We start from the raw sequence: 26,818 nt of genomic DNA, 5'->3' as shown, positions 1-26,818 counted from the left end.
GCTAAGTTGTTCTAAAATTCACCATTTTTGCTTCATGTGAAGACAATATGAAAACAAAACAGCTGGCCATTCTCCCTTTAGACAGGAAAATTGTAGGTTGATAGCAGAAACTCCTACAGCCTTCATCCACAGAGCAGTACTGTAATCACTGCTGGCTTGTCTCTAACAAAGGGTTAACAGGATTGCCAGCTTGGAGGAAAAGACTAACAAGACATCCCAACGCTCCTGCTGTCACTGTCACAGCAGCCCTTGGAGGAAATGTCCCTATCAATTCGGTTTATCAGATGGACAGCTGATCAACATGAAACAGCCTTGCTCTGGGCAGACTGAGCCGAGCTACCTGGCATGAATAGCAATGAGGGCCCGCTGCCCGCAGACAGCCCTGCCACCTCAGGCTGCACAGATCCTGGGACATATGGGGATCCCTGGTGACGAGCACGGCGCTGTCGCCAGCTCCAGTGATGGTTCATTTCCCCCAGCTGAAAGCAGACATTAATATCCTGAGGAGTCTGGGCCCGCCTCTGCGACCTCCAGCCATTGAAGCAAAGCAGCGACTGTCCCATTTCTTCCTTTAATAAGCTTTTAATGAAGGAAATCAAAATCTCCTCTTTGACTTAAGCATTGCTCTTCATGAAAAGGTTACACAAATACATCAGTGTCTCGCTTTCCAAATACACAGGATCTAGATGTTTTCATTTTTTTATAATCCATTTGTTCTCGTAACGATACTTGTATTATTTGTGCTAACAAGAGAACCATATTATGCAGATAATCTGCATTTAATCCTGATCTTACACAGTGCTCTGCTACCCTCTCTCTTGAGTCAGATAAAGATAGAAGAAACAAAGCCACTGTAGAAATCCCAGGCAATGCCTTTCCTAACATCTTTCTGTGATAACACCCACAATACTGAGGCACTACAATGGACTCCATGGTGCTGCTACGAATACAAAGGAGTTCTTGACATGACTTTGTAAAGTACAGCACCCAACAAACAAGCACATACACACAAAAAACAAACTAAAACATATCAACACACAACATTGTTATGAACTTGCTATTGAATGCCCAAAGCAATACTATACACAGCTTTCTCAATCTGAAGTACTATTCAGTGATTCAATAGATTTGTATTTGAAAGCACATAGTCCCTACTTACAAAAAGGTAATGTTGGAAGAAATGCTGGACAACAACATGCAAAGTTTGTGTGTTGTTAAAACAGAAGCAGAAGCGTTTTTTCACCAAATGCCAATATACTTCCATTCATCTTCCACGGCCTTTAGCACTAAAGCAAGGACACACTGCAAACCACCACCAACTGCCCCAGAGACCCAAATTCTAGGCTTCGCATTGCAAGAGACTGTATTATGTCAAGCTCTGCAAGTCACTCCATCTCCTCTTTCTCCCTTTCCAGAAAATGACCCACGTGTAGTGATGTCATTCCAGAAAGGATGGTACAGAGGCTTGACAGAACATGGGGGGCCTTAACAAGAAGTTCTGATGGGTCACAGTCAAACAGGCACAAGTTCCGCTATTAGCTGCATTACCTAAGCAGAGTTAGGTGTGAAAAGCAGCCCCTTCCCTCCATCTCAACTAAGAGAATCACAGGATGGCTGAGGCTGGTGGGACCTCTGGCCCCATCTCACCCAACCCCTACTCCAGCAGGGATACCCACTGCTCACTTGCCCCAGTAAATTCAACACAGACCTTTGGCACTCAAGTATGTTTTGGTGAACTTTGATAAACTGCTGAGCATACTTCAACAAATCCTTTAGATCTGCTCTATAAACTGACCCAGGAGGTGCAACAGAGTGTGCCCAGGGAAGGAAGAGAGCTTCTGTATGGCACCCACACACTGGTAGGCACCAGACCCATGGAGAAAAATAAGGCAAACACTATTATTACAAAGAGGAGCATCCCATGAAAGCTTCAACACAAATGATGAATCCTACACAAAACTGTACAAAATGGCAAGGTTGACTGGCAAAATATTGCAAAAAAATTTGGTGTAAATAAAAATATGTTTAAAAATGAATTTTGCAGCGCTCCTTCCTGAATACCCCAATTGTTGTCTGTGCTACCACAAAATGCTTGCAGCTATGAAATGTTACTGGGTGTGATTTCTTCAGAAGTTCTTATCAGCAACTTCAGTCCCTGATTTCAAGTCCTCCTCTAAAGAGAAAATAGCATTTTGCAAAGCATATACAATAGAAACATTAAACAGCTCAATTGATCTGCTGCGAACAAAGAATTATTTCAAGTTGAATACTCCGCAGTATTTGTGATGGAAACTCAAGCTCTCAGTAACAGCTGTAAAGCATGAGTCAGTTTACCTTTCCTTATGAGCTAACTGTCAGAAATATACTGCCCCTCTCAGAGAAGGATAGGTTACACAAAGAGCCACTTAATAGCTTAAAATTATGTTAATATTAGGGATAATATTTCACATAAATGGACCAAATAAACAAAGAATAATACTAGCTACTAAAACCCACATTCTGTAGTTCTCAGCAATGAACACAACTGTTTAGAAGGAAGACAATACAGAAGAGGGATTAAAAATTCTTTAAGAATTGTCATCATGGAACCCTTTATTAAAAGGTGACTAACACTGTACACCCAAGATTTGAATATTTTGTCTGTTTAGTATGTTTTGTTACATAAATAATGATACATAAAATACATAGTAATATCATAACATATACATAATAATCTATGTATAACTAAGGAACTGAAAAACTGAAAAAGCATTTAAGAAAGAATTAAAATGATAATATTAACACTGCAAATATCATATATATCACAGAACATTATATCTGATGCAATATTTGTGATCAGTGAAGAGAAAGAATAAAACATTTATAAGGACAAAACATTGCACAAGTTAAATTTAAACTGATTCTGTTTGCTGTGGTCATGATGCTGCATCAACACAATACACTTATTCACACATTAAAAAAGGGGGGGAAAGAATTTTACAGTTCTCTTTTCCCCACTCATCTGTCAAAACCAACACCACACTCAATAAAAGCATTCTTAAATTATGTAACATTATTAACATTATTTAACATTGGTTAAATTAGCCAACACATATGGTAGGTGCTGTGGTTTCACAAGCAGGAAAAGGCTTCAGGATGAAACAGTAGACTTAAGCACAACACCAAATACTCTGGCATGGCCATGACTCATGTCCTGTTACCTGCACAAAGTATCTACCCACTGTTAATTTTTTAGCAAGGTCAAAGACTAAGACTTCTGTGATTCCTCCTGCCTTGGTCTCTGGGTTATTGCAGATGTCATCTTCCATCTGAGGGATAAATTAAGTTCAAATACATTGGTTCTACGAAGTTTATTAAGTACGTTGTTAATCGCACTCCTGTCCATCCATTTATTTTCAGAGTTGCTTCCTACCTTCCCTCGCTCTTCTTTTTCCCCTCCTGGCATCACAAGAAATTCTGAAGTAAAACTTCTACCCATACTTGTCCACACATTTACTTTTACTCTTGTAAAGAGCTTACATTTTTTTTCTGTATTTCCCCCACAACTGAAATTCTGTTTCATTCTCCCTCCCACCCCCCTCCAATTTACTTTAGTAAGCTCTTCCCTCATCCTATTGTAGAATTTGAACATGTTTTCTGATTTTTAAGTTGACTTGATGTGGACTTGAATTTAGTACAACTGTTTCCCCTAACATTGTGCATGGACAGCATCCTGTTCCCGTTCTTCATACAGGAATCACATAGTATGGTCCTCATTTTAAAATCAGTGTGGGAAGACTGATGTTTCCAAAATGAATCACAGCTGTCAGAAGCAGTATTGTTTTTTTACTAGGCAATAATCAAGCCTTAAACATCTAGTAAATAAAAGACAAGTTGAAATTCTAGTTGCTGTCTGTTGCAGATAACATCAAGAGCCATGCAGACCATATAAAGTGCAAGGATCGAGTCATACCAAGAGCTAAAATATTTACTTCCTTAAAGAGCTACTTCCCTCCTTTAGTAAATATATTACATGAGATTTTTCTTACTGATACTCAGTAATTTCTATTGGCAATATGATGTATTGTTAATATCTTGTATTTCTGAAAGGAAATTTCCTATCTCAAGAAATGTTAGATTCACCTTGAATTCTCTGTTAAAACCTTAATTTGCTACAAAGAGTTCCTATCAGAACAAATAATTTAGGTACAAATGGGTATGACCTAAACGCATTTCTTATACAAAAACAATATAATCATAGCCAAAGCAGTATATGAGCATTGCTTATAAATATGGTATGTAATATTTAGATGCATTTAATATTGTAAATAGGTGTTATTTTCAAAGATAAAACAAGCTGAAACCAATAGATAAGTTAAACAGTAAAACACAAACAGGTTTTGGATACCGTTCAAGAATATTTTGCTATATAACCAAAAGGCCACAATTCCCTAGTCAGAAAGACTAAGCTGATTAAAAGCAAAACAGAAAGCCAAAGAACTGTTGCGTAGACAAAGCCAAACCAGCTATAATTCCCTTCCTCCCTGTCTGAAGCAAACTAAAAAATGGATGCAACAAATGCAAAACAGAGAAACCAGGCAAGGAAGGAAATTGACAAAAGGAACAAGAAGATGTGAAGACGTGCATGAAACTAAGCAAAGGCAATTTAAAAATGATATACTAAAACCCCCTGAAAGTCAAAAGAAATTCAAGAACTGCGTTGGTCCATTAGGTTGGGTTGGGCAGAAACATAACAGAAAGGCACAGGATTTTAGGAAGTCTGTTATATTTCTAAGTGTTACATTGACACAGCCAGGTACAAATATCCTCTAGACCAGCAGTGAATAATAATGCTCATAAACAGCAGTAGTTACAATTTTACAGTCAGTAGGTCCAGAGAAACTGCACTCTGGAGAGGAGATAACAGGAAAGGAATGACATAGTAGATAAACAGCTAGGAGAAGGAACTGACCTCGGTACAAAGTAAGCCAAGATGGTTCAATATGTTTTTCTCAAGTCAAAAACACATTTCTGCCAACTCTTGGTTTCTGATACTAGTCAAATAATTATTGGGAAACTGCACTTCACTGAGGAGCAATTTGGGAAAGCCAGAAAAAGATTTTGGGGAAGAGTTCCACTAACAGTCAGAGTAACATAAAACACATATTCCAGTGAGAAACTCCATCATTTAACATAAAGAGAAGGCTGGTATTGAATCTGTAGACCAATCTGCTCACATCTATTTAAAGGAAATGTACCTACCTACACTTTTGAAACAAATTTCAGAGAAGAAAATACCTGGATTATCATAGGATTGTAGAATCATAGAATGGCTTGGATTGGAAGGGACCTCAAAGACCATCAAGTTCCAACCCCTGCTGTGGGCAGGGTTGCCAACCACTAGATCAAGCACTAGATCAGGCTGCCCAGGGACTCATTCAGCCTGGCCTTGATCCCCATGCTGTGGGGCATCCATAACCTCTACAGGCAATCTATTCCAGTACCTCATCATCCTCAGTAAAAAAACTTTCCTGATTTCTAATCTAAATCTTCCCTCCTTTAGTTTAAAACTATGGTCCATGATCTGTGATGGAATGACAGCATTGGTTGACAAAGAGAAGGTAACCAATGTCACGTACCTGGAGTTCTTCAAGGCCTTTACCATGATCCCCCACCACACCCTTATCTCTAAATTGGAGAGAGATGGATTTGAAGGGTAGCTTATGTGCTGTCATTCCATCACAGAAAACCACCAGACTAGTCAGGCATGATCTTCCCTTGGTGAAGCCATGCTGGCTGCTTTGGATCACCTGTTCATCCATCATTGCCTTAACATGTCTTCCAGGAGGATCTGTTCCATGATCTTCTCAGGCACAGGGGTGAGGCTCATCGGTCTGTAGTTGCCTGGATCCTCTTTCCTCTCTTTCTTATAAACGGTAGTGGGAGTGATGTTCCCCTTTTTCCAGTCATATGGGACTTCACCTGGCAGTCACTACTTTTCAAATATGATGCAGAGTGGCTTCTTTTGGACCCTAGGATGCCCATCATCCAGCCCCATAGACTTGTGTGTATTCAGTTTCCTGAGGCAGTCTCAGACTTGCTCTGCCCTTGCGGTGGGAGGGACTTTGCTTCCCCAGTTTCCACTGAGATTATCAGGCAAAGATAAAACACAATCCAGTAGCTTGACACTAAGCAAATTCAGAAAAGAATAAGGTGAATGTACTTTCCAAAATCTATTACAAAGAGTAATGAAGGACTCTCCGGCACTGGCAAAACTGAAGATGATGCTTCATGAAATCTCCCTGAAGTATAAGGATTGGAGCTGATTAAAGCTGGGGAAATCCTATGTTTTGTATTGCAAGCTAATCTATCAAAATGATATCTCAGTTATTCACATACTTCTGAACCATAACGCCAAGGGAGGAAGACTTCAGAAAACAAACAAACAACAACTGAGATTTGGCACCACTTAGCAATGGTCCCTGTATTTAAAAATTTACTATTGGTTAGTAGCCTATTTTCTTTTAAGGATGCACAGATATTTTGAGGATTGGGATTTCTGAATGCATTTCAGCCACCTTATTTAGCTGACAGCAAAACCAGGACTACTTTATTTAGTAGAGTTACCTTGCAGTCACAGTACAGGATCATCCAAAGCCACCAGCAGGCTGGGAACCTGTCCTGCTAACAGAGCTTAGTTCTTACTGTACGCAAACAATAAATGTTTAAAAAAAGACCAAAACAACAACAAAAAGAAGTTCTGCAAGAGGAAACAACCTTTGTCCAGAATTCACATTCATCTTCACACATTCAGGCACTCACACTGGTAACACAATGTATTTGGCATTGTACTCTCACAAAAAAAATCCCAAAAACAACAACAACAAAAAGAGATAAAGCAAAACTGAGCCCATCTACAAAATTATTTTATGTATATAAGGTTGTGTATTTTATTTAAGTATACATACTTTCTTTAATCACAATTTTTCATATAACCATTTGGGGGTTCTAGCCATGCAAGTCACATTTATTAAAGGCTGCATGTCAAATAAGAGTTGACAATTACAGGCTATATCAATACACATTATGCCAGATGGTAATGAGCCATACACAAAGGGCCAGCCATCCAAAATAATCACACCATTTTCCACAGAAATGTTGAAGAGGTTATGGTTTATTACACAGTGCTCATTAGATATACAGTGGCAGCATTAGCAATTTTTCCTTCATTTGTGTCTCATTTAAGACTCTGCCCCCGCAAGCCCATTCAAATTAGTACACAAGGTTAAAATCATTACGGTCAGAGGGAAAAAAGATTAAACTGCATTTTTATTTTACAGTAATGGCGGATCAAAAGTCCCTGGAATCCATTCTTCTCTGAGCTATTATCTAACACAGGATTCTAAAAAGAGTAAAATCCACTCTAAGCAGAGACTTGACATGAAGACAGACTATTTTAACTGAGGAAGCTCCACATGACTTAGTAACACTTAGTGGAAACAACAGTTAAATTGTGACACCATGTGACAGAAGTCATAAAACAAAAAGGTGAAACTGAACTTTCAGTTTTGAACATTCCTATCTGCATTTCAATTTGTTGCTTTGATGGCAAAGAAAATTCAAGCATCCAGAAGGCCTCTTTTACCATAGGTTAGAAGCATGGCTGCCTGAAATAACAAGAGTGGCACCTTTGAGAAAAAACTTACCATGTACGACTTAAAGCACCTTTCCATTCAGCTGCATGTGCTGATTCACAGCTAAAATTGTCTGCTGGAGATGTTTGCCTGCCTGTCCAGTTTATAGAAGGATGTGGGTGAAATGATGCATTGAGGTCAATGCGAATATTTACCAGTACTAAAAAGGATGAGTCTTATCAATTAAAAACATGCAGATGTTTCCCAGCCTCCAAGTAACAGTGAGTATTCAGAAGTAAAAAACAAAACAAAACAGTGGAAGAGATGGCGGAATTAAGCACTGCAAGCATCAGCTGACAATTGAAGTGAAGGGCATTTTGGTTCGTGCTCCTGAAGAACATCTTTATTTAACAAGGTCTTACAAACAAACAAATAAAATCCATCTAAAACTGGTTTTAAACTTTCTTCCTGTTCTTATCTACATCTGCCTTCCAACCTGGTGCCTGCTGCCAGCCAGCTCCTATGCCAGCACACAGATTACCTCTTCAGACAGCCAGAGCACCCGAGCACGAAAGCCAGAGTTGTCTTCTGATATCCTCTGGACTAAGGGGACTGATGTTCTATTTTGTATGCCAACCCTCAGCCTTTCCAGAGAGGACTTTTCCTCTCCTGCCAATTAATCCACTTCTTCATTGCCAAAGGGACGTTAACTTCTGCAGAGATCATTCTAGACCACTTACTGAAGCCAACAACCAAATTTCAGCACTGGACACAAAACTTTCCCATTGACTCTGCAGATGAAATTTGTCTGTCAGAAGTCAATAGAAGAAATAGGTTACTAACAACACAAGCCAGCAGCGTGCCTTGGCAGCTAAGGAGTGAAACCACATTTTGGGGTACACAGCCAGCCAGTCAGAGGAAGTGATACTCCCACTGTCTTTAGTGGTGGGGCAGGCTCATATTGAGTGCTGTATGCTGTCCTGGATTCCAAAACATTAACAGGACGTTAAGGTCCTCAAATGTGTTTAGTGGAGTGCAAAAAAGGTGATCAAAAGGACTGGAAGGCATATCCTGTAAGAAGAGGCTGTGGATGCTTGGGAACAGTGGGAGCAGCATAAAGCTGTATGAGAGGAGGCTCAGATTGGGCATTAGGAAAGTTTATTTACTGTGAGGATGATCAGACACTGAAATAGAGTGACAGCTCTCTTCCTAGAGAGGTGGTTGACACCCTGTGCCTGTCAGCTCTCAAGAGACATTTGGACAATGCCCTCAGTAACATCCCGTAACTTTTGTTCAGCCCTGAAGCACTCAGGAAGGTCCCTTCCAACTGAACTACTCCAATTCTAATTTTATGACCGTATTTTCTCTTGCTATACATTAGTTACTTCTTAATCCCCCAAGACTTTGAAGCATGAATAAAATTTTATTTGCAATGAGTACAAGGGACAGTTTGAACCAACGTAACAGAAATTCCCATTACTGTGTACTGTCAGCTATGCAGATACAACCAGCAAATGCCATCATGACTTATCACTCTAAGTGTCTCTCTGAAATATTGCTGAAGAGTTTGTCTATAATTGCATTCAATGTAGCTAAAAGTTAAGGTGCAGTAACCTTGACATTAAAGCTCTGTTACTAATGACACTTGAAATACATCGAACCTTTTTATGCAAGAGAAAAGAAGGTAACCTTTTTTATGCAGTGAAGAAAACCTGATAAATGAGCAGTCCTATTAAGAGAATGGATGGTTCATATGTCTAAATGTGTAAGAAAAAGGCATTGGGGAAAAAAAAACAAAATCACCTGAATTACCAGAATGTAGTTGACAAGGTAATTACAATTTTTCTTTATCATGCTTATATAAAATCATAACGTGTATTTTGAAATGTCAACAAATATCCAATTCACAGAGGAAAAAACCTGCAAGAATTTACACTGCACAATCACAGATACCTCATACAAGCAAGGAAAGCCGTCCTACTCTGAACATTTGTAACTGTGTTTTTATTACTTGGGAATTAAACCTGTGCTTTGCACACCTGCTCTCCTCTCCATTCCTGAACTTTCCGATTTTATTGGACAGGGACACTAATACCATACATTTAAATTGTTTACTATGGGAATGCTCTCACTTTTCACAGAGCAGAAGTATGCAGCAGATGCATATTGCCTGCAATGAACAAAGGGTGAGATAGATAGATAAAGGGAGGCAGGAAGACTTCTCAGAGACCTTGCCTGTTGGAACAGATGTGTTGATGGAACCACAAGTAGAGATATGCCAATAAACCTTTAGGAGTAAGGCTACTTCTGGGACCACATCAGTATAGCACAAGCATTTGGTACTACTGACGTCTGCAAGGTTTTAGTAGTGGTAGTAGTATTATTAGTAGTAATATTATATGCAAACAAATTTTAATGTAAGACTATGAAAATGTGTCTTTTGATGAACAAAACTCCTTCCCATTATCCCATTGGCACAATTTCCATCTATTTTTACTTTGTTTATATCAGTTCATTACAAATCTGAAAATCTCATTCTTTCATTCTTTGGTCCTTTCATCCCAGAACAATTCCATCTACACATTTTAATAAGTGGTATTCAAAAATCATCAACTAATTCAAAGAACATTCATCCCAAATGAGTACTGGTGGAGAGAGAGTTACATGTTAATGAAACGCCTCCAAGAGCAAATCTTCTGCAGAATTCCTCTCTGAGTCCAAAAAAACAGGGTCTATTATTGGTTGCAGCTACTGCTACATTCCTGATAACACTCAGGTAGTTGACTGAAACAGCACATGAAATTACACAAACTTTTTATATTGGTTTTGGTGCATAGTTTCAGAAGCCAGAAGGAAATTTCAGCCACAATTCTGAAGTAAGCTTTCCACAGAACACAGTTTTGATGAAACACAGTAATTACGTACAATATTGTACAATATCTGAAACTCAAGTTTTCCTCCTTTTCTGGAAATACTAGATGCATAATTTCCTTGGCTACATCTTCTCTTCCCACAAAAATTTACCAAAGTTTGGTCAGTCTGTAGAAAAATTAAAAACTCCAACTGCCAATACTATAATAAACTTCCAGGTTTTGGCAGTCAGGCTCTCCCAGAATCTCACTGCACTGAATATGCTCCATAATCATACCATCAGTGCCAATCAGAACTTTTCAACTGCTGCAAGCCTTAGGAAAAAAACATCATCTGCCTTTCTGATTTCCTTTTTGACTGCCTAAACACCTTCTCATATAACATAATTAAAATACAGTTGTGAAATCTCTATCCTTTTTTAACTCATTATTTCTCTTCTCAAATCACTAATCACTGTCATCAATCATATTTCAAGCAACTTAAACTCAGAATGCAACAACTATCTTCAAATTCCAGCTGGCTGGTCTTGCAATCCACACATTCCAAAAATTTTGTATTAAGTAACAATTTAACTTTCCTCTTCTTCTAATAATGAAGGTACAACGTAACAAGGACTAATATTTTCCATTTTGATCTACTGAAGTATCATCTCAGGCTCATCAATTAAGTTTTTGCAAAGATGGCTCATTTTTTATTAATGAGTCTTTTCCAACACATTAATCTTTGCTATCATTCCTTGCTATTTTATTGAATATATCTTACATCCAATATAAACCATTTTGCTTGTGAAGGTGAAGATTTATGAAATGATGATGTCAAGATGCATTGAAGTAATGCACTAAAATAAACATGGCCAATGTCGACATAAGAGGGAGTCAGTCAAACAAGTTGTTTCTGCCTACCCATCTATTACCAACTAAAGAAAAAAATGAATCTCTGAATTAAGGACCTCCTTATTTCACACTCTCTTCACGAATTTAACTTAAAATCCTTTCTTGCCATCTTTAAAAACAAAACAAAACACAAATATAACCAAACACAAAATTCACCCACACTTAGTTAGACACTCTGCTCTTGCCCCACTTCTTGTTCTTTCTTCTGGCAACATGGCCAGACAGAAAAAGTCTTTTAAAGCCTTAAACAACCTGGGCTACAGTGCTACAGCAACTGGTAACTTCTTACTTTTTCCTTGAGTTTCCTTTACATTTCCGTTCTCCGTATGTACTCACAGATCTACTTTTATATTGGAAAGCAATACAAGCAACCAAGTTTTGTCCAGCAAAGCAATACCTTGTTTATACTTAGCGGCCATTCAATAAAGTAACTTACAGTGCAGATAAACTTTGTATTTTAAAGAATTTGTTAATTTCTAGTCAAAAGGTAGAACATTTAGATGTCTCTTCCCCTACAAAAGAAAATCAATGTCCACAACAATATACTGTGATTCAGAAGCATCTCAGAGCTGTCAAACTCTACATGAAAATCTACCGCAAGTTTAAAACCAGATAACATTAAAAGAAAGATTCATTTATTTAACATGTAATGTAACCAGACTCTAAAACAACCCATTATTTCAAGTAGAAGGAAATGAAGTAGAAAAGGCTGCCTTTTCTGAGAGAGCATCATTTGTTAATAATCAACCTCACTTGTACTTAAACTCCATCCTGAAACAACCTGTTTACCACAAAAGAAACACCATACTCCTTACACGTAGCCAAATACAGCGAAGACCAGTGCATACTTTAGATTTAGTACCTTCCCCTCAATTCCACACCATCAGCTGGAAAGTTTTGCAGTATCTTCAATTACATTATATCAGTGTACTGATTGAGACATATAGGAAAAATTAATTGGACCTGCAACTTTTGCAACATTTAACTTCCCAATTTTCTGAATACTGTGGAAATTAGTATTGAAACTTTGCAATTGTACTGTAAAATTAGAAAAAGGGAGACATTAATGGCTTGGGCATGGGAGAAGGAGAGCTGTTATTTTAGCATATGGGAAAGCATAAGAGACATTCTAGGATTGCAGGACATCAATTATAAACATACAGTTACTTCAGAACTTTGCTGTGATACAACTGGTCATATTGGCATCACACTCATAGTTTGAGTGACAAGCAGCTGCCATCTTAGGGCATCTTCGCAGTGCTTTCATAACAGCATGGAGTTGCACTCACATGACAGAAGTTTCTCTTCACATAACTTATTCATTAAGAAAGCATCAAAGTTATTAAACAGAATTATGAAGTGCCACTAGGATGAAGCAGAACTTGTTCCCATAGGTGCTACTGACCCACTGCACAAATTCATCAGTCCAGTACCCACTTCACATGCAGTAGAAGGAGGAAGATCCAGAAATAGACTGGAAAGACATACAGCAGGCAGCACTATATTTCCTCCAATGTAAGCCCTCTCTACGGTGAATATGAAAATCGTTTGTAGTGTTCATATTGGGGTATGAACTATTACTCCATTATCTGGTGCTAAACAGACTTATTTTGAACAAGTTTCAAGTCCATATTCCTCCACAGTCTTGGATCAGCTTCACTGCAGTGTATTCTGATTTATCCTGCATTGTGCAGAGAGGACCTTTTCTTATTCAACACAAAATTGCTATATTTGCACATGCTGTGTATGCTGAAAACAATAAAAAGTTAATGAAGAAAAGTACCGCTTGTAATGAATTAGTAATATTGTTAAATTTGTATCTGGAGTTGATTCTTATTGTTGTGTGTAGAAGATGATCAATAGGAATATGTAATCAAGTTGTATGTGCTTTTCATCTCCTGAGACTCGTCTTGCAAATGAGATGAAGAATCTCACAGGGTTCATCCTGTACAGCAAAAACTAAACAGAATAATTTAAAATAATCACTTATATTTCCTCTAACTAAAAGCTACGAGAAAGCCACCAAGGTTTGGGAAACAAAACTGTACATTTCCTACAGATTATAAAAGACATCACTACTTATACTTTGAGATGCTTTTCTCCTTTATCTTTCAAAGCAGTAATTTTGTCAAGAGCTTCACATTCCTTAAATTTAGATATTGAATACTTTAGGACCATGCATTTTCTCTACCAGCTAATTAGCTAAGCTTCAAAAACGCAGCAGTCAGGATACTGCACCTTCACCAGAAGCCAGCCTTGCAGAAGATAGGAATAAAGCAACTAAGACCCAAAGGGAATATTTTTTATGATAAAGAGTCCGAATGTTTCCCAGTAAAGGTGAGGATTGATTGTTACGGTCTATTGTTACTATAATTAGGAGTCAAACACCAATTAGCAGTTCCATTAATAAGATTAATCTCTGCAATATCTGCAGCTGAGACCCCGGGCTTGTACGCAATAAGACAGTATGAATTTAAAGCGCAACAGCTATTCTGCAATAAAACTCTCCGTCTGCATACCTAGACTAGACAAAAGAAAAAAAGCCCTACCTTTTTAGAGTTTTGGGTCCCTACATACACTTTAGATCTTGCAACATCTTTCTTATTTCTTGCTTTTTATTTTCTTTAAACATGTTATGTAGTGTACACCATTCATGGGGACAGATGCAATACAATATGAGGTCTCCCAAACTCTGTTTTTTGGCCACTCCTTCTGCACTGCACCAGGTCAGGGTAAATCTAAGTTTGTTTTCCACTACTGACAGACAAGAAGCAATGAAAAAAAACAAAACCTTCTTGCAATTCTGTATGTACTCTCCAGGAGAAAGAAGTTCAAAATACAACAAAGCATCATTTACTTACTTTCAAACACAGAGGTAAGAAACAGTGAAAAGCAATCTTCCATGTTAATATACAATATAGTTCAGAAAAAACAAGAGAAGCAAGAAGTCTGAAAGGGAGGTGAAAAGTCATGCTCTTATGCTCCGCATTTTTGTAGGTACTGAAGTCATCATTTTTATGGTGATTCTTTGATTTTATTTCATCTAAGTTTTGTCTTTTACAATAAATCTCAAACAATTTGTTCACAGATAAATCTCCCCTGTTTCAGCTATGAAGATAGAAGCTCATCTGTGCAAGGCAGAAAGAAGACTTCTTCAAAACCTAGTAGCAAATAGATCAAGGAAAGCTCTAAATTACACTGATAGAACTGATCTTGTCTTCACCAAAATTTACTAATGTTTGTCATAGCTTATAAATGAAGAGCTTTTGTAACAGACTTCCACTTTCTTCCTCTTAATGTGAGTCCATCTGATTTCTTTGTATAGAGCTATCAATAAAGTCATTATATGTTTACATATAGGCATTGCCTGTTGCTTTTCTAAATCAGAAGTAGCCCTTTGCTACTGTAGTCACCTACTTCACTTGAGAGATGCGACAGCCCACTGAGTCACAACTTTCATCTGTTTGGTTGCACTCAGAAGGACAGGACAGAGGCTATCTGTCAATAATTAAAGCTCCCAGGGAATGCAGAGCCCAGGGTGCATATCCAGGTATAACAGTTATTCTGTTTATCACTCAAAATGGAACATATTTTATTTTCCTCAGTCTTCAGAGAAGATTTGCTCACACATCAAATGCTATGATGCTAATTACCCAAAGAGGAGTATTACTATTTTGGTTTTCCCTCAACCATAAAATCCCAATTCAATAGTAGCTCAGGTCAGAGGAAGAAGTCAACAAACTAATGTCCACCCATGTAAATCTGTGCAGAACATAGCTCTCAGAAATAAACAGCAGTAAGCCTACAACCACTACATCTTGGACTACGCTAGTTCTTATTTACCTCTGCAGTCCAAAGGAGTCCAAAAAAAATATAATCATTCACATAGCTTCAGTTCTGTGGAAGCAGCCTGAATGCTTTTCATGCACACAGCTGTTAAAGACTGCTTCAAAAAGCACAGCATCCCCTGTTACGTCTGCCATGGCACTGGTTTTAGAGAAAAAACAAAGCTGCAGATGGTGAACTGTTACCTATGAGAAACACGAGATTCCTTACTAACACCAAGGGATACCCCATCAGAAGTCACTAAGACTGATGAGAACTTTACACTTGCGTTCTCATAATTGGCCTGGAAACAGACCATACCACTAATCTGGAAAATCTGGGTATGGAAAGCTTTTCTGTTTTCATATCTAGCAAAGCTGGGACTAAACTTCAAGGAACTGCAAAGGGACAGAGCAGTAGAGGCACTAACTTCATGAAACCGGAGAAACTTCCAGAGCAACCAAGAGGAACCAGTGGATGAACATTCTGGTCAAGACTTGTTAATCCCCAGAGACCTTCAAATCAATGTTACTTTAGAGATGATGAGAACAAGATGACTTGAGACATTTTGTCATCACAAATATATGTGAAAACAGACTGTGTAATGTGTGTGCATGAGTTGTGTCCAAAAAAAAAAAAAAGAAAATAAAAAAAGTGGTATCTGGGGCACTTAGTAAGAATTTCTACAAGAACTTGGTGAGTGAAGGACTCAACACCATAACAAGAACTAGTATCTGCTGTTAACTGCCACCTTATAGGTTTTTGTTGGAAGCAGCATCAGTGCTGGTTCCAAAATCATTGCTGAAACACTCAGGAAAAGGAGTACATGTTCACGCTGACTGTCACTCCAGTTTCACTGCCACTATTTCAAGCACCAGAAAGGATTCAGAGAAAAGTTTAGGCAGTGAAAGCATGTAAGAAAGCACGTTCGCCTTGTGAGAAATGAATTCCTGGAGCTTTTAAAGGCCAGATGCATAATTCTGAAGGAGAACAAGCATGGGCAGAGCCTAGTATTAAAAGCACTAATCCAGAAACCCGTAGTGCTTCGCTTATCAGTTCTTTGGTACTTACTGTGATCTATTCTACACACACACTTGCTGAGTTTGATAAGATCTTTTTACTTTCTCAGTGTCCACAGGATCAGACCTTGTGAATGCACAGACAAATTAGGCTTAAAACATACAAAAAAAACCCAACAAAAAACCTCAGATAAGTGTCCAAAGGAATCTGTGGAGCTGATCAGTGGGTATCAGTGCCAGAGGGTACTCCTGAAACTGGCACTAAAGGAAGAAGGAAAAAAGAAAGATTGAAAACATGAAAGAGAGAAGAAAATAACTTGCTGTCATAGAGCCAAGGATATTGATGCCTGAAGAAATGGCATAAGTTTGTTCTTTGGCATCACTTAAACTTTCAGCTGCAATATAGAGGCTATGTGAGGAATATGTTACTCTGTATAAAGCCAAGGAGATTCCTCAGTCCCCAGCCAATGATGTCTGCCAGTACCAGACACCAACAGCAGAAGATAACCCTTTGGGTACATAGTGACAGAGCCCAAGCCCAGCTTGGTATCTTCAGTTGTAATTTAGTTGTTAAATCTATGAAGCGGAAAGCTATAGGTGTTCAGAAACCATATGATCCTGATACTTCTATTAAAAACCTCCACAGTGAAGACCAGCAAGCTGCTTACATGAATATCCAGTCAAGATTTGCTCTGAAAGAAGGCAACATAGAGCAGTATCTATCTCTAACATAATTGCAAGTTTGGAAATGGGTCTAACAGAGCTCTAGGCTGCAACATCACATCTAAGGTGTTCTCGAATACTATTAGCATGATAGATTATAATTAGCTAGATTCTGTCTATATGTAAATGTGTGTTCTGTGTTCTCTTCAGCAAAGAAAGAACACCAACAAGGTTCAAGTGAATAAGGGATGATGCTTTGCTTGAGTATGGGTAATTATATCAACCCTTAGATGACAACGCCTGCATAACTTGTGAGCGCTGCTCTTCATCATAGTGTTTGCCATGGTTCTGTAGCCAAGGAAATATTTGCCTAACGGGTAAGAGACCAGTAGGAAGTTTCAGTTTTAGGAAATCTGTCCAGCTGGTGAAATAGGGCTGTTTATTATGTTGCCACTTCTTTTCTGCATCCTCTTTTGGGAGTACTGGTGCTGAGCTGGAAGTAATGTCAGGCTCCTTTCCCAGCCAATAGCAATGAAATTAGGTTGCTGGCAGCCTAAAAGGGAGGTGGCAGTACAGAGAAAAGTACGCCAAGCAGACACTTATAACACTTTCCTGTTTATCTTCCGCATGACTCGTAAGGTAACCAGCAGTTACTATGATATCCCTGTGCACAATGGCTTGCAGTTCCTCCCCAGCTCGATGTGGACAGTTCACATCTGCAAATTACAAAGTGCCAAGCTGGAAGAAGTTCCAGCCACAGGCAGCATCATATCACTGCACCAGCTCTGCTCCTTTAACTACCTAAATTGTAATTCTCATTATTCTGGAAAAAAAGATTGCTCCCTAGTACTAGGCACCGGTTTTGTTCCATTGTGTACCAATTAAAACAGATGCAAGCTAAGCAGCTAGCTAATCTATTTTTATGCATTTGGGTCATTGAGACATCTAGAAATTGGGAGAATAGGATAAAGAAAACGTTGGCAGTTCCAAATTTAGCGTCCTTAAATTTTAATTATGGATATTGCACTCCTTGTTTATACTGTGATTCAAGATATCAAATAGGGAAAGAAGGTTATGCAGAACATGCCTCATCACAAAATCTTTCTTTTTCTTTGTGATACAACAGACTGATTTAACCTGGCTACCCCCTGTGGGACAGTAGATTTGAAGAGAGCAGAGGAGCTCATTCCAACATAAACTGTAGGGAAAAGAAAAAGACTGGACTGTTGCAATCACTGACAAGTACTAGAACTTACCTCATGCTCAGATTTCAGAAATGCAATTAGTCCCTATTAAGTACAATAAAATCATGCAAGCCATATCCCAACTAATAGTCCACAATGCAATGTTCACAACATGTAAGTATCAGGCAATGAAGATGCTGGTTACAGCGCCAGAAATAATATTTCCAGCAAAATATTATACGTAAAGATGAAGTAATTACATGGCATGGTAACAGAAAGAGCTGTATAGTTTACAGCGGAGATGAAACTGTAAGAATCAATTTCCAAAAAATACTTTCAAAGCTGGAGCAGTACATAAGCATTAAAGGATCAAGCACGTTTCTTCATTGCATATCACTGAGGAATATACTTTGCCTTTGCTATACGACTCTAATACACAAACCGTATATAACTACTCTGTAACCAGGACAGCAGACAAAAACGTACTAAGGGAAAAAGTCCTTTGGTACTTATTCGAAAAGCAGTTTGTAAAACATTATTTGTAATACATAAAACAATTGCAAAAGCCCTTTAAGTTCATGATTTTACAAGCTGCCACTTCTCTTTGCTTTATATAGTACAGAAATCAAAATGAGAAACAAGACAGGATTGAAGACTGCATTTGGAAAAGTACAGTCATAAAATCATTAAAAAGAGGGGAGAGGGGAAAAAAAAACAACAAAAAAAAACCAACCAACCAACCAGTTCCAAGTCAAAGACAAAGCCCAGAGTGATTTCAGAGGAAGGCAAACCTGGCTCACTATGGCACAAAATGAAATAAAGCACTGCCACTCTGCTAGCGTGGATCAGTTTGCTCGTATTTACTCCACCATACAGATTCAAATTGCCACTGAAAATTCATTTAAATTAATGACTCCATAGTTATCACTCTCATAGACAGTAATGAACCTTAAGTGAACCAGTGCGGACGTATTCAAAACTGCTTCATTTCTGGAATACCTTGGTAACTCTAAACTAGGTATTATAATGGCTATTGACTTGCTCAAACTTAGATTATTAGGCTAGATTTTCAGCTGGTTGAACTGGCATAGCTCCAGTGATGTCCATTTACACCAACTGGCTCATTATTAATTCAAGGTCTTATTTGCTCCTCACTGAATACTTCCAATAGTCACCTTCCCAGTGGCAGCTTTAAATGCTCACAAGTTACCTCCACAGTCAGAATCATCATACTCAAAAAGTTGGTTATGAAAACATAATGCTTTTTCTCTCCTTTTATGAGACACGCTTAATGAAAACTTTCAAAATCATTTACAAAATCAACTAAAATACTTTCTGTACCATAATTAACTAAATAGAATTATGCCCTCATACAGCATCATTTGCATATAAATATAAAAACATTACAACCCTAAGGGGACATTAAGGGCAAAACCAAACAAGAATAGAATTAAACAGCTATCACAGCCCCTCCTTAACAAGCCTCCTATATCTGTCTTTTTTCTTACTTAATGTCATTTCTGTCCTTCCCTATTCATGTTTATTTTCCTTCTTTATTCTGTTGCTTTAAGATTTTATATGTATTTTAAGGACATAATTTGTTGTGCCCTTATATAAAGAATTAGGATACAAACCTGTCACTAAGTTTGTGTATCTTCCTTTAATACTCTGCAGAGGTCAGAGGTAGAAATAGCTGAAGATACGACAGAGTTCCCTCACCCATTGGCACTCAAGTCTTCAAAAGGACTTCAAAAATTTTAATTTTACAGTTTTTCCAACCAGAACTTCTTAACATCACTTACTATTTTTGAGGAACAGTTAACTGTCAAACACACATACACACAAAGAAAAACAACCACTATTTCTAATTACTGCTGTTACTAGTACTAAATAATCTACTTTAAATACTTAAAAAGATATTTAGGAACTGGATGAAGACAGATTATACCAGTGAGATGCTGAGGTACCTTAGTGACAGACTCAGTATTTCAGCTCACATGTGGGAGGTGAGGAACTTCATTCTACACTATAGTGTCAAGGGAAAATATCCTCCAAAGTGGCTGTAGTGAAAATGATTTGCTCAGTGAAACAAACTGGTATTCCACGACTGTCAATCTGACTCTGACACTTCTAGTAAGTAAGTGTACCTAAATTACATCTGAGTAATGCAGAAAAACCCCACTCAATTAGTGTATGTACATATTTGATTCTGAGTACCTCTAACATAAACTTTCTGATACCTAACGTGATTAAAATCTTTTTGACTTAACTGTACCAGAAACACCAATTAAGACTTAGGCATGGATATTATACGAGCTACGCAACTGGTAGGAAATGGTTTTCACTGTGTAAAGCTTATAATAATCCTGTGGAATAAGGATCTGTAATTAGGCAAGTATTGATTTTTCCTTAACAGCTGAGCACTAGGATGCTCTGAAATCACCATGACTTTGCCAATCAAATGCATCCATGTATACCTCACTAAAGAAAGTTGCCACGTACCTGGAATAAATCCCACTGACCATGTTGTGCTGGAAAGAGAGATCTGTTGTGCTGGGTCCAGCAGCTTTGGAAATAAGCAATACGACCAAACCTCGCATCTGTAAATTATTTCGACTATCATACACAAAACCCCTGCAAAAAAAGAAAAAAGAAAAATAATTTTTTAAAAGTGTATTATTTACAGTCTATTTTCTCTGCTTATAACAAAACAGAAAGACTCAGACCTTGAGCTCCCATCATTTCTCTAAGTCTTTAATATTCACATTTGCATGAAAATAAGCTGTAATTATTAACCACAAACTTTTGTCACCCTTCACCTCTAACTCACTATGAGATATTACTACTGCAGAGCAAAGTGAGAATTCAGGGTTAAATGCTGTTTATTTCCAAAAGCAACACACGTCCTGAACTTCATATGATGTTACAAAATGAGTATATCAAAGTAGTATCCAAGTATTTCAGGGATAGACTTTGTAGACGCTGATGAAACAGTAAGATACAAGTCAAAATAATAGAAACTAATTGAAGTAGAGGCAGACTGTTCTAAATAAAGGAACTGCTTCAGATGCTGCACCCTTAAATCTGGGGTTAGAAGGAAGCCTGTACTGTGTGCTCCCAAAAACATTTGTTGAAAGCAATTCCAAATGACCCCTTACATGTATCATTTCAGAATTCTGCTTATTTTGAAACAAGCTTTGCTTTCCTTTTTGACCACAGAGTCCAGTGTCTCAAATTATATTCTTTCTGTCCTTGTCAAAGTTACTTTCTACTTCCTATGATCATCAATAAGGCTAAATAGCTACAAGAAAAGATAATATATCCCAGATGCTATTAGATCTGTGAACTGCTTTCCAGAAAGAGCCCTTACCTCCAATATAATTTAAATATTTGCTAAATATATAAGAATTACATCACGGATTACTAAGAACTCCAAGTCACTTCGTCCCACTGTGTAATTTTAGGCCTAATCACTGAAGGAAATCAATCCATACCAGTCTTTAAAGCAGCTAACAGAAAGGCTAGGATATCTATCTTGGAAGTGCAGTTGAATAAGTAAAACATTGCATGCAAGCTAAAGGTCCATTAAGATGGTTTTTTATTACATTTACACCACTTCATAACACAATCATACCTTCAGATTACTATCTTATTTATGCAGACTTGTAAATATATATATTTTTTAAGTAACTGGAAGACCATGACAAAAGATCACGTGCTACTGCAGATAACCACCCTACTTCTATTGTCAATGGAATATATCTATTCCCACAGTGATGGAGCAGACTACGTGCCTCCAAAAGCTCAGTGGAGAACAAGCTGTCTCAGGTGGCTTGTGGCGGGTGAGCCCAGCCCTACATGGCCATGCCTTCAGCACCATGCACGGCCATGGTGTGAGGGAAGGCTTCTAAGAGAAGCTTGAGATAGCTAGAGTTTGGTTCAACTGAGCTTTAAGAACCAAGAGGATGCCAAACATTCACAGTCTATCTGCACCAATGCAGGTAGACTTCAGATGTCAGCCTCTTAACAAAGCAATAACATGAAAATAGCAATTCACACAACTGTAAAGATGGTGAAAAGTGTAGCAGGTAAGATGCATGAGGTGTGGCTGCAGAACCCGGGTTTGCTCAGCCCAGAGCAGAGGAGATAAGGGGAGGCCTGATGGTGGCTGCAGCTGGTCCCTGTGGATCCCTTCCACCTTGGGACATTCTGTGATTCTAAGAACACGTTACCTTGCTACCTTATGAGAGCAAATCACAAACTAATCTAAACGATTGTGTAAATTAGGAGAAGATGGGTAATCATTATTTCTGTGGAAGACTACATTCAGCACATTAGTCAGTATTTAACACAAGACTCAACTTTCTGAGGAAATGCCACATCCAAGCCATCGGCTCTCAACTTCTTTCATCCACAAAGATCCTTTAAAAAAAAACCTGAATACAGCAGCGTAACAACAGCTGAAAGGAAGATGCTGTACAGCTTCCCGGAGCAGACAATGATTTCTCTTTGTAAACCACTCACGCAGTGCTTCCCAACCATTGAAAGCCAGGAAAGCTTACCCGGCTCAGATCAGTTCCTAAGACACAGAGCCGTACTGCAATGTACAACTTTGCATTGCTTACTGGCTATGTATGGGGAGGCATTTTAAAGAGGAGGAGAAAGCTGCTTACCATTACTGTCCTGCGAATTTTCACCTTACATACCTTCATTCCCCAAATATTCAACTCAAATATATAACTAACAGAATACAGCCAAAACAGTTACACTTTTAAAATTCTATAGATTTCCAAAGTCACAGCCACAACAAACATTAAATGACTCAAGAAAAACAAACAAAAAACAGAAAAAATACATATAATGAATAATATATATTACACATATATCCTGTAGACAGAATTCACAATTGCTTGTGGTGGTGTAAGTACTTCTCTGGCTTGAGCTTCAGCTGACCACAGTACTTACAAGCAAACAAGTTACACAGCTGATGCAGCTAAGAACAAATAGAGTCCTCATATTTCCTCAACACTTATTACAATTCCAACACTGGAAAAATAAATTAAAAAAAAAATAAAAAGAAGTGGTTTCAGGATAAGAAGGACATTTATACATACATATATATATATTTATCCACATACATATATTGGTACAACTAGAGTGCCTGACATAATATATGCAGGATCCCAAGAGAAAAGAGTTTTGTTTCGTTGTGTTTTTTTTAACAAGACACAACAAATTTTGCTGATGCTTTAAGTCAGAATGCTTTGGTTTTCCATGCTCAGTGCTCCATGGTTTTCCAACAGACACATTATTACAGAAAGAAGAAAATTGTCCAGACCACCACAAGACTTTAAAGCACCAACCTTTAAACAAGGCACTGCCCAGGGGGACACTGGTGGAAGTGCCAAGTGCTGCAGTGCTTTTAACTTAATAAAGCTTAAGTGAGGAACAAGAAAAAAATTACCTGTACTGAAAATACTTGAACAGATTCATAGCACTAAGGAAAACAATTGTTTTAGAGCTGTTCTGGGGGGTTGCAACCCATGCTCTAAAGAACACCTCGCATTTTTAGCAGGATGTTATTAATGAGAACTGCAGATGTGGGTGGGGGAAGAACAGGACATAAAAATGACATAGTGTAATAGTAAGGAGCAACATGTAGACTAAATCCAAATCCATATGTTTTGGATGCAATTTTAGACAGAATTTTCTATGAATTACCAGACCCACATTCAAAGCCTAATTCCCTTCAAAACATGACTGAAGCTGTGTTACTGACATGTAACATATCCGTACTAAAGCAAACCGCATGAGACTTGAAACAAATAAAGCCTACGGTGATCATCCTTTAGAGGCTGGAAACTACTGCAGCTACTTGACATGGCTTCAGGGGTCACATTCACATTCAGAATTAAGCTCCCAAGAGATATTCTGCACAAGTAACAGCTACACAAAAGTCTTCCAGATGGTGCAATTAGTCTTGATGGGTATGTGGCAGGAGACAGGTGCCTCCAGGGAAAAAAGTGAACTAAAAGCAACCCAAGTGAAATTGTGCACACAAGAGGAAAAAAAAAAGAAAGATGCTTCAAGCTCAGATTCTTTTAGAAAACCTCTGCTGAACACAAGTGTTCGTGTACATGCACAGTGTATCCCCCCCACCCCCAAAAACATACCCACAGAAAACAAAAAGAAACGAGAGTGTAATTTTGCTTGTTTGCTATGGAGTAACAGACGGGGTTTCTTGCGAATAACATATTACATCTTTAGGGCAGCTCATGTCAAAAAAAGTGGGTAAGTCAAACACTACAACAATCCAGCTTTGCCAAACGTTCTGAATATCAGGGGAGGTGTGGAGTGAGCATTTGCTTGAGATATTATCCATGTGACAGAATAACCCGTCTGAAAGCGCAGATTCACAGTTTTAAGCAGAGCCTTGTTCACAAAAAATTTCATCTGAAAGCACAAGGGAGAAGAGCCCAGCTCTGAAACATGCTCAGTGTGACACCATACAGACACGAGACTCACACCACCCACTCAAGCAATGACACTGGCTAATAGCTAATGTGCTGCAAATTACACCTCCTACTACCAGAGTCCGTCTGCTGCAGAGAATAAATCAAGCAAACATGAGCATTTCCCTTAATGTTTTGTGTATTTTTCCACATGTGCAGCCATTTCAGTACACTCTGCAGGTAAAATACTAGCCTCCAATAAGTGTCAGGCTTAACTCCTGCATTAATTTACGTTTCTATATATAAAGAAATAAGTAATAAACAGAGCACTGATTGTAAGCTCCACTCCTACTTTTGAGCAATGTTGATTAAATACCGCGAAGATTTAAAGTTATTTACATTCTAGCAGGTCCTCAGACAAATACAGCTCATGTTCTTGCCATTTTTTTCATTACATTATACCAAGAATTTAAACTATAAGAAACACAGAAAATAGTTACTGTTAAAGAAGAGGTGGATGTGGATGTGGATGAAATACGGGAGGGGAAAAAAGCCACAGCCAACTATGAAGTCTACTGAATAAATGTGGATGTATAAGAGATCAAATCTATATGCAGGAGCACCAATTTATGGTTCCAATTTAATTGCTAAGAAAGCAGGGGGGGAAAAAAAGACCTAATTAAAACAGATATGATAAGGTATTTTACAGTGGTCACAAAGAGAGCTGTGAAATGTTTGGTCAAACATTTCCTTCTGGGTGTTGAGCAGCCATTCCTCAGCCTCCCCCACACAGATGTTGAACAAAAGGAGGGGGAAAAAATCAACCTGTTTACACAGCACTAATAAAAAGCAACTGGAAAAGGAGTGTAACAACCAAAATCAATTATGCTGACGAAAAAGCTTTACAAAGCTGGGATAATGTCTTTGAAAAACACAAGCTGGTTTTAGGCTGAAATAAAAACTGTTCTGAAAAAGAAACATCTCAATTCTGCTTGACAATCTTAGATGTGACAATATATAAACATGGTTTAAATCTGTAACACTTAGGGAGATTAGTTACACCGATTTTGTTCAAGACAGAAGGATCATCAGAACATACACATGGGTACAGGTACAACTACATTTAAAAAACAAACACTTTCAAAATTAAATATGACTGATGATTCTATATCTAGTGCTACAAGTAAATGTCAGGACTATGTGGTGAGAACACTGGCTACTTTATTAGAAATGTAAGAGTTCACCTAACCTCAGGGCTTTTATTCAATTTGCTTTATTAATGACTAGTCAGAAGTAAATAAGAGAAAACTCCCCTGATATATTCATTTTCCTAACTGATGCTAAACCACTTTATTACAGATGCACTTATTCGAATCATGTGATTGATCATATGACCACACTCAAACAAGCATACACTATTCAATTATATATTTCGTTTATGTTAACAGCAGTCTATAGTGGCTTATTTTCACCTAATGAAGTTTCAAGTATGTGTTAAATAACCCTCTAAACAACATATCTTCAAACACATTACAAGTACATCAGCCTTATCACGCCACATCTTTTGAGCACAGTTATCACAGAATGGCTCAGGTTGGAAGAGACCCTAGAGCCCACCCAGTCCCAACCCCTGTTGTGGGCAGGGCTGCCAGCCCCCAGCTCAGCTGCCCAATGCCCATCCACCCTGCCTTGAGAACCTCAATTGATGGGGCACCCACAACTTCCCTGGGCAGCCTGGTCACAGATGGGGAGACTGACTGATGAACATTCAACATACATTAGAATTACAGCTTACAGGAAACGTAGGTGTTTAAGCTGGAGTTGGACTTAATGATTTGTGCTGGTCACTTCCACCTCAGGATATTCTATATTTCTTTCTGGAACTGTTACACCAATTTCTTCTGGCTTCAGTATATATCCCCATATAATGTAGTACTTTCAGAAATAAAATTCCAACAACTTTCTAAACACAGCAATGATCACAAATGATGGAACCTTCTAGAAAACTCTAGGAATCAACAGTTTAAATAAATTTGTGGAGATTCAAGTGGGCAAGGCCTCACAAAAGTCAAATGGCATCAAAATAAATTAATTTTAAAAGTTACAAGTTTGGGGGGCAAGTGCAAAGCAAATACTGATACTTGATGATAAACAATCAGCAGTTCACTGTCTTTGAACATTTACGGCTCCTACAAATTGAAACAGCATTTGAATTGTTAAAAGATTTCTTCTTCTTGGAGCCTTTATAACCTCATTCAAACATAAGTATTGGTCTGCCAGCCACCGCTATGACTTAGT

General features: G+C 38.1%; 1 protein-coding gene across 3 annotated transcripts in view; it reads right to left on the bottom strand.

The window, feature by feature from the left end:
* Positions 1–26,818, bottom strand: part of PDSS2 (decaprenyl diphosphate synthase subunit 2) — a 101,397-nt gene that overhangs the window by 40,067 nt on the left and 34,512 nt on the right. For all 3 annotated transcript variants that reach the window (XM_032443606.1, XM_015858767.2, XM_032443607.1), the window contains exon 2: positions 20,571–20,702. In XM_032443606.1, coding sequence (XP_032299497.1) covers positions 20,571–20,702 — 132 coding nt within the window. The remainder of the gene's footprint in view (positions 1–20,570; positions 20,703–26,818) is intronic.

Source organism: Coturnix japonica, chromosome 3 (assembly GCF_001577835.2).
Source record: "Coturnix japonica isolate 7356 chromosome 3, Coturnix japonica 2.1, whole genome shotgun sequence".
Classification (NCBI taxonomy): Eukaryota; Metazoa; Chordata; class Aves; order Galliformes; family Phasianidae; genus Coturnix; species Coturnix japonica.
Note: the sequence above shows the minus strand (reverse complement) of the source record. Positions and strands in the feature narration are given on the sequence as shown.